The sequence below is a fragment of the Oryx dammah genome, unplaced genomic scaffold (assembly GCF_014754425.2).
Source record: "Oryx dammah isolate SB20612 unplaced genomic scaffold, SCBI_Odam_1.1 HiC_scaffold_2, whole genome shotgun sequence".
In the NCBI taxonomy this organism is placed as follows: domain Eukaryota; kingdom Metazoa; phylum Chordata; class Mammalia; order Artiodactyla; family Bovidae; genus Oryx; species Oryx dammah.
Genome location: NW_024070186.1, coordinates 26,690,057 through 26,702,984, shown reverse-complemented (window position 1 = coordinate 26,702,984; position 12,928 = coordinate 26,690,057). Strand labels below are relative to the sequence as shown.

At 36.5% G+C, this 12,928-nt stretch overlaps 2 protein-coding genes across 12 annotated transcripts in view; one reads left to right on the top strand and one right to left on the bottom strand.

The window, feature by feature from the left end:
* Positions 1–3,127, top strand: part of CEP70 (centrosomal protein 70) — a 79,373-nt gene extending 76,246 nt beyond the window's left edge. For 9 of the 11 annotated variants that reach the window (XM_040233570.1, XM_040233588.1, XM_040233517.1 and 6 more), the window contains one exon: positions 367–3,127. In XM_040233570.1, coding sequence (XP_040089504.1) covers positions 367–428 — 62 coding nt within the window. In that variant the 3' untranslated portion in view covers positions 429–3,127. The remainder of the gene's footprint in view (positions 1–366) is intronic. The other 2 variants (XM_040233504.1, XM_040233524.1) reach the window with 1 other exon arrangement.
* A 3,141-nt stretch (positions 3,128–6,268) lies between these two features.
* The window catches only part of ESYT3 (extended synaptotagmin 3), a 55,649-nt gene continuing 48,989 nt past the window's right edge, over positions 6,269–12,928 (bottom strand). Inside the window, exons 21-23 of the mRNA XM_040233436.1 lie at positions 9,075–9,180; positions 8,213–8,262; positions 6,269–7,890 (exon numbers count right to left, since the gene is read on the bottom strand). Coding sequence (XP_040089370.1) covers positions 7,854–7,890; positions 8,213–8,262; positions 9,075–9,180 — 193 coding nt within the window. The 3' untranslated portion in view covers positions 6,269–7,853. The remainder of the gene's footprint in view (positions 7,891–8,212; positions 8,263–9,074; positions 9,181–12,928) is intronic.

Below are 12,928 nucleotides of genomic sequence, written 5' to 3'. Positions count from 1 at the left end.
CCCTAAGTCCTTAGATGGAGGCCCAGGAAAGAGAAAGGGCCTCTCCTAGGGATTTCACCATGTAAGCTCACCCATATATTAGAAAGAGGCAGTAACATAATGTTACAAATATGCTGAGTAGAATCTGTTGTTAAGAGCACACTGCTAATGAGATTAATATCAGAGCCAGAAGATACTTTTGTAGGTAGCTTTTACAAACAAATGTCCTGTGAATCAGTGATACACTTTTAGAGAAAAATTTCATGTGCTTGAAAGCACTAGTGATGTTGCCTTTGTGTTTGAGGTTTGCCTTTGCACAGAGTTATCGTTTCATCTGAGCCTAACACTAGATGAAGCTACTGTTTTATTATTGTTTTTCTGTTACAGAAATTGATGACTTGGATGCCATTGTACCTGCAGTAAGGAAATTAAAAATACTTTCATACTGAAAACAAATCAAATCATTTTTACTGTATAAATTGCATTCTTAACATCCTAAGTATTTTGTAGGATTGATCTTACTCTGAGACATGGGTTATAAAATGTATTTACCTCAAAATTTACCCCCTTCTTTCTATTGAGGCCTCCATCTGTATAGTTTTTATTGACTTTAAGATTCTTTTATAGAAAACAATTGTTAAGTTTAATTAATAAATTAACTTTAGATCCTTGAATAATTCTTAAGCAGTTCTTGAGTACTTAAAATTTAAGATTGTTTTAAAGTACAGTGTGTGAATAAGAGAGAAACTCAGGGAGAAATAATGCAAGTAATTGAAAGGTTGCATTTATGTTCGGAGTTTACTGACCTTTTTGGTTCTAGGAACAAGGAATGCCAATGTCTGTCTTTAGTCCAGCCAGCAGGAAGCTATTGCTTTCTATTCCTGTACTGTAGTCAGAGAACATGGTCTTTTGGTATTGGATCTTTGGAATTCATTGAGATTTTCTTTGTGACTTTATTGTGATGAATTTCCACATATTCCACATGTGCTTTAAAAAGTCTAATCTCTAATATATACATATATATGTGTGTATATATGTAGTGTTATTAATATACTGTTTAAATCAACTTCATTTCTATCTTTTTTTTTTGTCTGCTTGGTTTAGTTTATGGGAAATTCTGAAATCCCTGAACTTGTCAAATTTTGTTTTTTCATAAGTACTTTAAAAGTACTTATGGCCTGTTTTATAAGTATTTATAAATTCATAGTCAATAATATCTTCTTGATTAATATCTCTTCATTGCTATACATGCTTTTACGTTGAATGTAGTTTTGTCCTTTTAGTTAATAGTTGCTGGATATTCTTTTCCTTTTATTCTTATTTCACTAATCATTTTTTATATGTTATAAAATACAACACCTATGCTAAGTACAGTAAAAACCATAAATTTCAAGTGTAATAAATGATTATAAAGTGAACACTCATGCAACATCCAAGAAATAGAACATCACCAGCACTCCAAAATGCCTTCCCCACACACCATATGTGTCTTCCCCCAAGAGATAATCATTAGCTTGGCGTATGTTAATCATTTACTTGTTTTTTCTTTTTTTTTTAAAAATAGTTTTGCCAGTTTTGTGTGTATGCCTAACCCAAGATAGTCGAGTTTTGCCAGTTTTGAGCTTTATAAAAATAGAATCATGCTGTATGTTCTTCTTAATTCTGTTGTTCAACATCATGTTTGTACTGTTTATCTATATTGTTTTATGTAGGTCCAGGTCATTTGTTTTCATTGGTGTCTGGTGTTCTTCTGTGAATGTTCCATAATCCATTTGTTTGTTGTTCTAGGGATTGCCCTTTGGGTTGCTTCCAGTTCTTGGCTATTGTGAGCTACTGCTGTGAACATTCTTGTACATGTATCCTTGTTCACTGTGTGCAGGTTTTCTAGAATCTTAAGAGGCAAAATTGCTGGGTCCTAGAGGAAAACACTGGAGAAGGCAATGGCCACCCACTCCAGTACTCTTGCCTGGCAAATCCCATGGATGGAGGAGCCTGGTGGGCTACAGTCCATGGGGTCACTAAGAGTCGGACACGATTGAGCGACTTCACTTTCACTTTTCACTTTCATGCATTGGAGAAGGAAATGGCAACCCACTCCAGTGTTCTTGCCTGAAGAATCCCAGGGACAGGTGAGCCTGGTGGGCTGCCATCTGGGGTTGCACAGAGTCGGACACGACTGAAGCGACTTAGCAGCAGTAGCAGCAGAGGAAAACACATCTAATGATATGAATGGATCCTCTGGGGTTGTTTAGTGTGTGACTTTGATAGATCATATGTATTTTAACTTTAGAAGAAAACGCCAAACTGTTTCCAGAGTAGTTGTACCAACTTATATTCCCACCATTAATGTATGAAGGGTCCCCAGTTTTCCATATTTGACCAACTTTTGGTAAGTCAGGGTTTTTTTTTTTTTTTTTTTTTTCCAGTATCATGTGTAGAGCTCTTAGTGTTACTTTAATGTTTATTTTCCTGATTCTTAATGAAGTTAAACATCTTTTCCTTTGTTTTTTTTTAGTTTGTAGTTTATTTTTGAAGTGCTTATATGTGTTTTGGTGTTTTTTTCTGTTGCACAGTCTGTCTTCCTATTGATTTGTAAGAGTTATTTACATATTCTAGACATGAACCATTGGATGGTTACACATGTTGCAAATGCCTTCTTCCATTCTGTTTCCTCCTTCCGTTTTCCTCTAGTGTCTTTTCATGAACTGAAGAACTTAATTTTAATATAGAGAATATAGTTAAAGATGGAGAGATTTATAGTCAGTGTTCTTAGTGTCTTATGTAATCTTTTTCTAGTCACAAACTGTAAAGTTACTCTTCTGTGTCACCTTACAGCTGTATAATTTTGCCTTTCACACTTAGTCTAATATACCTGGAATTCTTCTTTTTTTTTAATGTGGTATAAGTAAAGGACTATTACCTTTTCTGTCATGGATACCCAGTTGTTTCAGCACTGTTTATTGAAAAATCTATTATTTCCCCTCTGCTTATAGTGTTTACTTCTGTCATATATTGAATATCTGTATGTGAATGAGTCTGTTACTGGACTGTCTTCTATTCTTTTGGTCCATTTATCTCCCCCTCACTAGTATCCCACTGTTTTTATTATTTTAACTTTAAAATAAACTTTGGTATCCCACCCTTTGTATTTCCATGTGTATTGAGTCTGATTATTAAATAATACACACAGACACACTACATATTGAGATTTTTATTGAACTTTCATTAAACGTAGGATCAGTGGGGAAAATCAAAATCTATAATGTTGGATCTTCAAACTCCTACTGTAGCATAGCTCTCCACTTGGTTAGGTTTACTTTAACATTTTGTAATAAAGTTTCATAATTTTTCTGTAGGGATTATTGCCAGATACATTCATAGTATTTGATCTTTATGCATTTATAGGTTGTCATTTTAAAATTTCATTTTCCAACTGTTTCAGAAATAGAGAACTATAATTGTTTTTTAAATATTTACTTTGTATTCAACAAAGCAGCATATCTTTAGATTATTTTGGATTTTCATATTATGATTATATCATCTGCATATAACAACAGTTTTGATCAGATAAACCTGTTTTTCCTTACCCAACTACATAGGCCACAATATAGGGCTGAGTAGAAGTGGTGATAGGAATCAACCCTTTCTTGTTGCAGATTTCAAAAGGAAATGCTTCACCGTTAAGCGTAATGTTGGGCTTCCCTGGTAGCCCGGCTGGTAAAGAATCCGCCTGCAAAGCAGGAGGCCCCGGTTCAATTCCTGGGTTAGGAAGATCCAAGGGAGAAGGGATAGGCTACCCGCTCCAGTATTCTTGGGTTTCCCTGGTGGCCTAGATGGTAAAGAATCTGCCTGCAGTGTCGGAGACCTGGGTTTGATCCATGGGTTGGGAAGATTCCTGGAGAAGGGGATGGCTACCCATCCCAGTAATCTGGCCTGGAGAATTCCATGGACAGAGGAGCCTGGCAGGCTACAGACCATGGTGTCCCAAAGAGTCAGACATGACTGAATGACTTTCACTTGGTACCATTACTATAAACAGAAGTCTAAACTACCCTTGGGTTTGTCATTTTCATCCTTTTACTTTCAACACTTCTGTGTGTTTGGAGTGAACCTCTTGTAAATAGCATATAGCTGTACTTTTAATTTTCATGGAATTTGACATAGGTTTTAATAGTGCCTTTACTATGATTGTGGCTCAGCTGGTGAAGAATCTGCCTGTAATATGGGAGACCTGGGTTCAATCCCTAGATTGGGAAGATCCCCTGGAGGAGGGACTGGCTACCTACTTCCAGTATTCTGGCCTAGAGAATTCCATGGACTATATAGTCCATGGGTCACAAAGAGTTATTACAAGTATATTTAGAAGTCTTCTGCCTATCTTTTCTTTTTTTTTATTTATCATATTTTTCTATGCTACTTTTTTCTTTCCTATTTTTTTGGAGCAGTGTTGAATTTTTATTTCTTCACTACTGATTTGGAAGTTTTATATTTCAACTCTATTGATTTTTCTGTTGTTACTCTATATTATTGGTTATCTTAAAATTTTTAATACACACTTAGTCAAGGTCAAGTCAGAAGACAAAAACTACATTGCACAGGTAGCCTAACAGGAAACATTTAAAATACGAATTGCTGACTAGTAAAAGTAGTTAACTGCTAAAAGGAGACATAAGAGGACTCTAAGGAGAATGCAGTAGTGACTTCAGAAAGCAGATACTACCCCAGGGATAAAAGGGAGTAAACAAGAAATGAACTTAAGAGTGCCTTCACTTTAAATATATCAACTTAAGAGGCTATTTAAACCTCTGAGTAGAGCTCTGGTTGACACAGGAACAGGCAACCCACTTCTGGCAAATAAACTTGCCAGAGGGTGTTGGATGGTGCTGAACCATGAAGACTGTGTTTATGGCTGCAGGGCCCAAGGGCATGAGCCAAGAGTAAACTGTGGTGGGTGCTTAGGTAACAGAAAACAGCCTCACACGACAGTCAGCTAGCTGCTGTGGATAAGGGCACCTCAGTAAAGGAAGAAAAGCCCCTTCTTCCCACTCTGGCTTTGCAGTGTCTCTGCAGTGTCCTCAATTGATAAGCCTAACATCAAGACCCCTGGCAGAGGGGAGGAGGCTGTGTTATTTCTAGTATCAAAGCAGGGCCAAGATGGGTTGATTTGGAGCTAAAAGGTAACTAGTAACTGCCACATACAAAGCTATATTTTAAAATATAAAACTCCTTAGCTTCTTAAATAAGGACTTGAATACTTTTAACATTCCTCTGAACCAGCTTCAAGGCTCTTAGATGTCAGTACTAGCCCAGTTTTGCAGACATTTCAGGTTGCTTGCTTCCTTGTTTAAAACAGTCAAGACTCACTTAGGTTTAGCTTACTCTCTGTTGTTTCCACAAGCCACTCCCGCCTTATGTTACGTTTGTTGCTTGCTGAAATACAGCCAGTGGCCATTTTTCAATTTGGTATTCCCATGTGCTTCATATTTTAAAAAAAATTTTTTTTTTGCCTGTGAGCTTCCTTTTAGTGGGAATTATCTGCTGCGGTGGTTCCACGTGTGTCCTAGATGGGAATGACAACCCTAGGGGCAATTTTGTGGTTGCCCCAGTCAGGGCTTGACATGGTTCCAGGTTCTAAACCCAATTTGACATTAGTTTCGAGGTTTCCAAACTAAGTCAGGTGTGTGTAACTTCAGACTCCATGTTCCGATAGGAGAGAGTAGCTGATTGTTTCCACCCATTGCTGACAACCAGTTCCTTGTCCTCATTCTCAGCCAAGGTGTTTTTTTTTTTTTTTTTACTTTACAATTCTGTATTGGTTTTGCCATACATTGTCAGCCAAGGTGTTTTGTGAGGACAAAACTTTCCAGGCTCCATGTCCCTTACATAGTAGCTTTACCTTTTATCCAGTGTGCTAAAATTCTGGTTCTCTTCAAAACACCCTCTTCAGTTCCTATATGCTACTTTAGATTTTCTCTTTGAACTATCATTGGAACTTACCTGTGTTACTTTTTAGTCAATCATGTTTAAAATCATGCTTAAAATTTATGGTTTAATTAGGTTTTCTGTGTGTTTGGACTAGAGGAAGGATAGGTTTTCACTTGTCTGCCATTTTGCTCAGTAGTTGTTTTAGGGTTGCTAATATTCAGGAAATGATATATGATACATTCCATTTATTACTCTGGTACTTTATCGTTTCAAGGAACTTGTCTGTTTAGTGAACATTACAATGCTGCTGTGAGGTAGATAGGACAGGCATCAATTGTCCTATTTTATAATGAGAACTCGTCACTCAAAACAGCAAAAACAAATTTTATTACACATCTGCCATGTACTTAGCATGGATGTACTAAGTCTTGTACTTAGTCTTGGATGATGAGGGTGAAAATTCAAGTAACTTGAGGTTAATTAAAAAATAAACAGAAACATCAAATACCAAACACAATACAGATAGTTTCTTAGCATATGACTTTAGTAGATATTTAATAAACATTTTTTTAAATTAAAAGTTACAAGGCAGGGAATTGTTAAAATGAAAAATGTAGAATGTTGATAGTAGATGCTGTAGGTGGGGGGAGAGGCCCTTTCAGTGTGCACTGGCTCAATGGAGGAGGTGAGTTTGACATAGGCCTCTAAGAGGTGAGTAGGATTAGTAGGCAGGATATATTTGGACAGTTCTGGAACAAAGCATCTGCACATGAATAAGGCAGCCAAAAACTGGAGTTTTTGATTGAACACTGATTGTGTTCAGTCTAAAACACAAGAAATGGGCTTGAATTTTGTAGAAAACAGGAAAGAGATAATTTATAAGTGAGAGTAACCTGTCAGAAACTTTATTTTAAGATGTTACCATTCTTAGAAAAGCTGCAGTGAAAGCAGTGGTGGGAGAGGAAGCAAGGGCAGGGGCTGCTGCCTGAGCAGACAAGTGATAAGAAGACTTGACAACAGCTCTAGGAACATGAGAAATGACAAGAATATTTGGTTTTATAAAGTCTGAAATGCAAAAGAGGCACTTGTTTAAATATACAGTTTACATAATTTGTTTTTAATGTTGTGTAGGTGAATCAGCCCTCAGAAAAGTGGAACAGAATTCCCAAACCTATCTAAAAGAGATACAGAAAGCCCCTGTTCTCTCTGGCACTCCAGTCTCCATTGTTCTGCTATGGGAGTGCAGACAGACCTGGGCTTGAAACTCTGTTTGCATTTTCTTAATAGAAATAATGCCACATGCTGGAGTTTGATCCCAGGCTATCCCACACTGAAGTACTTAACTCAAGGTGTATAGGTATATCACTAACATGGTTGTCATCGGGAAAGTATGTTTTAGTTCCACAGCAGATACAGGAACGAACCTCCAGAGAAGTACCAAAGATGGCAGCCAGTAGAGCTTAGGTAGAGTTAGCTCTCAGAACTTTTGGGTGGGTCACTTTTTAGTCCCATTAAAAAAAACCCTCTTCCCTGCGTCAGTCCCTGCCCAGGAGTACTGACAGCTGCTCCACAAACGGACCTCCCTTGTCTTCTGTGTCTAAGACAGGACACCTGGTGGAGACATGCATGCAAGTCCTAAGTCAGAGAAAATTCACCACTGAGGTTCTGATCATGTGTTAGGCAAGATACCCCACTTCTTTTTGGATTTAAACAATTAAACCCAACCAAGAAAGAGTAGTTCTTGCTTTTACATGTGTTTACCACTGCATAATACTATCCAGTCATGCAGTTATACTGCACACAAGAATGTATGTGTATATATACACATATGTATGTGTATATATATATATACACCCACATATATGTGTAGTTTCAAATTGCTATTGTGATTTAAATTACAAAATATACATATGTACATATTTAAAAAATAAAGATGTTGTTGTTCATCATCAACTTCTAGGCTGTCCATCTGGAGTCAGCTCATACCTGTAAGACAGTTGGGTTTGGACTTCTGTTAGTATTGCGAGTGTGTTGTGGCAATATCAGGACAAGTGGCCTAGTCTGCCCTACTTGGGCCTGTGGGACCAGCAGAACTCATCTCCATAAGTTGACCAGCCAGGGTTAAGACAAGCTTACAGCGGTTCTTTAGATAAGTGAAGTCTGTAAGCAGTAAAGCCTTAAGTAAAAGTGATAATGTCCCCCTCCTTGATAAGATATTGAAAAGGGAAGAACTTTGGAAAGAGAATATGGGCAACCACCTGAAATAAACTGAGTAGCAGACTTAATGTGATAAAATGAAACCACTCACCACTGTGAGAAGCCCTTAATCAGATCTTCTTTTGATAAGTCAATCAGTACCTAAACAAGCATAAATTATTAGTTCTCTTCCTCAAAACTGCATTAAATGGAAACATATTGGGATAAATGAAACTGACCTAAAAAGGGCCTCCTTGAGTTTTGAGCAATAGTTCTTTTTCCTTTGACTTTCAATATATAGAACCTCTCCAGAAGGACAGTACTGATACCAACCTCAATGTCCTAGGAAAAGGTGAACTGCTATTTGCAGTTGTACCTCAGGAATTTACTTAACGAATGTTTTAGAGAAAACAGCTTGCCTTTACTTACAAACTGATCCAGAATTTTAAGCAAGACACTATAGTTTTCTCAACAATAAAAATGGGAATATCATCACCTACTTCACAGAGTGGGCTTTAAAGAATGAGCATAAGATAATGTTTAAAATACAACAACTACAGAGTGTACAAATACCATTCTTTTTTGTCTTTCCTTCCTGAGGATTATATTTCCTTTACTTCTAACTTTAAGTTAAAATAACATTCACCACAAAAGATCCAAGCTTCACACAATGCTGTACTTGTGAAAACAATACTTAATATCATAGTAGAGGTTCAAATACTTTCGTAGTGATGAACTTGGATATTCTTGAGTTTCTTAAAATAGGGTTTATTAATTTATATACTTTAGTCTTAAGAGTATTTTTTAAAAAGCACAAAACAAAAAAACCTCCCAGTGAGGCTGTATCTTCCTTAAAGTCAGTTCTGATAACAAACTGATGATCGCATCAAAATTTCAGCAAGGATGTGTTCCACCTGTGAACTCCAGGTAGCCACCAGGAGGGAAAGAGTACCAAGATTCCCTTTTGTACTTACCTTTCCCAGTTCCTTCCTTCTGTGTGAACCAAATGGTCTACTGTTTTTCACTGCGACATCTAGTGACCTCTTCTTTACTTCATCCATGGAAACAAAAAATTCAAATCTTTAAGGAGCAGAAAGTCAGAAATGAGATTTATATATTTTAATTATTTTCATTGAAAATCTCTAGTGTTTCATCCATTTTCCTCCCTGTAACACAGAAGATACAGACTGTCTACTGTTGTAGATACTATAGAGAGTCTAGAGCAGTGTTGGGTTACAGCGGATACTTGCTGCACCATTATTACAATCACTGTCCTGTTACAAAACCTGGGAATGTCAAGAGGCCATTTAGCCCTCTTGAGAACTGCTTTGGACTACTGTGCTTTGGGGTTGCTTCTTTCTTTCTCTGACTCTACTCTGGTGGTCACTCTGTTCAGCTGTCCCTTCTCTCTCTGAACTCTGCCTGCTCATAGTACCACCTCAACCCCTTTTTGTTTTTTTTGACCAACTAAGGGCTAGGATGCTGAATAATTAGTTTTGCTGAAATTGCATGGAAAAAAGTGGCCTTTTCCCACTTGTGCCTGTGGTATAAGGCAGAGGAATCTTAGTATACAAGCTTTGTCACATACTCACAAGAGGCCTCTGGACTCCTTACTTCAGGATTTTTTTTTTTTAATCTTTAAATTTTTTTAAATTGAGTGAAGATTCTTTAAATTCAATAGTGCTTTACACTTTTCAAAAGTATGACATGCATGATTTAATATAATCCTATAATATCTCTTTTTTTAATTGCCATATAAATGACAAAGGATTATTAGTTTTATATGTCTAATAATGATGTGATTTGTATATGTTATAAAATGATCAGCCTAAGTAACATCTATCACCACATATAGTTACAAAAAAATTTTTTTCTTGTGATGTGAACTTTGAAGATCCACTGTCCTCGCTACTTTGAAATAGGTAATTATTATTAACTATAGTCACCATGCTATACATTATATCCCCATGAATTACTCACTTAATAGCTGGAAATTAGTACCTATTGACCCCTGTCATCTATTTCACACACACCCTCACCTCCACCTCTGGCAACCACCAATCTCTGTATCTATGAGCTTGAGTTTTTTTGTTTGGTTGGTTTTTTGGTATTTTTAGGTTCCACATATAAGTGAGATCATAAGTAATTATCTTTTTCTAACTTATTTAACTTAGTAGAAATGCCCTCAAGGTCTATCCATGTTGCAAATGGCAAGATTTCTTTTTTTATGGACATTTAGGTTGTTTCCATGTCTTGGCTATTGTAAGTAATGCCACAGTGAATACCGGTGTGCATATATCATTTTGAATTACCGTTGTTTTAATAAATACACAGAAGTAGAACTGCCTGGTAGTATGGTAGTACTATTTTTTAATTTTTTTTTTTTTTTTTTTTGAGGAACCTCCATACTGTTTTCCATGTGTTCTTGCCTGGAGAATCCCAGGGACGGGGGAGCCTGGTGGGCTGCTGTCTATGGGGTCGCACAGAGTCAGACACGACTGAAGCGACTTAGCAGCAGCAGCATACTGTTTTCCATAGCTGCCCCAATTTACATTCCCACCAGCAGTGCCCAAGGGTTCCCTTCCCATATCCTTACTAACACTTATTATTTCTTTCTTATAATAACCATTCTCACAGATATGAGGTGATAGCTCATTGTGGTTTTGATTTGCATTTCCATAATGACTAATGATGTTGGGCATCTTTTCACGTACCTACTAACCATCCATATTTCTTCTTCAGAAAAATGTCTATTCAGAGCCTCTGCTCATTTTTTAATCAGATTTTTTTTTTTTTTTTTTTGCTGTAGAGTTCTATGAGTTTTAATATAGATTTTGGATATTAACTGCTTACCATATATGATCTACAAGTATTTTTTCCGATTTGGTAGGTTGTCTTTTTATTTTGTTGGTTTCCTTTGCTGTGTAGAAGCATTTTAATGTGGTCTCAAGTTGCCTCGCTTGTTTAGTCTTGCTTTAGTTGCCTTAGGTTTTGGTGTCTAATCCAAAAAATCATCACCAAGACTGATGTCAGTGAATTTAACTCACCTAAGTTTTCTTCTAAGAGTTTCATAGTTTCAGCTCTTACATTCAAGTCTGTAGTCCATTTTGAGTTAATTTTTGTGTACAGTGTAAGATACTGGTTGAATTTTATTCTTTTGCATGTGGCTGTCCAGTTTTCCCAACACCACTTGTTGAAGAGACTGTGCTTCCCCCATTATACATTCTTGTCTCCTTTGTCATAAGCTAGTTGGCCATATATGTGTGGGTTTATTTCTGGGCTCTCTATTCTGTACCATTGATGTCTGTTTATGCCAGTACCATACTGTTTTGATTATTATAACTTTGTAATATAGTTTGATGCCTGGAGGCATCAGGGAGTATGATGCCTCCAGCTTTGTTCACCTTTCTCAAGCTTGCTTTGACTCTTGTGGTTCTATGCAAATTTTAGGATTTTCTATTTCTGTGAAAAATGCCATTAGAAGTTTGATTGCATTGAATCTATAGATTGTTTTGTATAGTATGGACATTTCAACATTATTCTTCCAATTCATAAGCATAATGTATCTTTCCATTTGTTTGTGTTGTCTTTGATTTCTTCCATCAGTGTCTTAGTTTTCAGAGTACAGGTCTCTTACCTCCTTGGTTAGATTTACTCCTAGATATTCTTTTTGGTGCAGTTGTGAATGGTTTTCTTAATTTCTCTGATACTTTGTTGTTAGTGTATAGAAATGCAATGGATTTCTATTTATTAGGTTTGTATCCTGCAGTTTTACTGAATTCATTATAATAGATTTTTGGTGGCATCTTTAGGATTTTCTTTATAAAGCACCATGTCATCTTCAAACAGTGACAGTTTTATTTCTTCCTTTTTTCTTTTTCTTCTTGTCTGATTGCTATGGCTAGACTTCCCAGTACTGTGTTGAATAAACCTGGTGAGAGTGCTGGTCTTGTAAAGTGGGTCTGCAAGTGTTTCCTCGTCTATATTTTGGAAGAGTTTGGGAAGGAATGGTATTAATTCTTCAAATATTTGGTAGAGTTCACTAGTGAAGCTGTGTGGTCCCTGGACCTGTTGTTGGGTGATTTTTGATTACTGATTTAAACTTCTTCCTAGTAATCAGTCTGTTCACATTTTTTGTTTCTTCATTATTCAGTCTTGGTAAGTTGTATCTTTCTAGGCATTTATCTCTTTCTTCTAGGTTATCTAAGTTGTTGATATATAACTATTCATAGTCTCTTATGATCCTTTGTATTTCTGTGGTATCAATTTTACAGCTTCTGTTTCCTCTTTTTTGTCCTTTTTTTTTTTCCGCTTGGTGAGTCTAGCTAAAGGTTTATCAATTTTGATTATCTTTTCAAAGCTCTGAGTTTCATTGATTTTTCTATTGTTTTTTTAGTCTCTAATTCCACTCTGAAATTTATTTCCTTCCTTCTGTTAACTTTGGACTTTGTTTATTCTTGTTGTTCTTTGAGATGTAAGGTTAGATGGTTTGAGATTTTTCCTGTTTATGATATATGCATTTACTGTTATGAAATTTCCTCTTAGAACTGTTTTTGCTACAACCCATAAATTTTGTTATGTTACATTTCCATTTTCTTTGAACATATTTTATTTGTCTTGATTTCTTAACATGATTTTAGTCTTCTTAAATTTAAGATTTGTTTGTGGCAGCCTAGTACTCTTGCCTGGAGAATCCTATGGATGGAGGAGCCCGGTGGGCTGCCGTCTATGGGGTTGCACAGAGTCAGACATGACTGAAGTGACTTAGCAGCAGCAGCAGCAGTATATGATCTATCCTGGAGAATGTTCTGTGTCACTTGGGACTCTG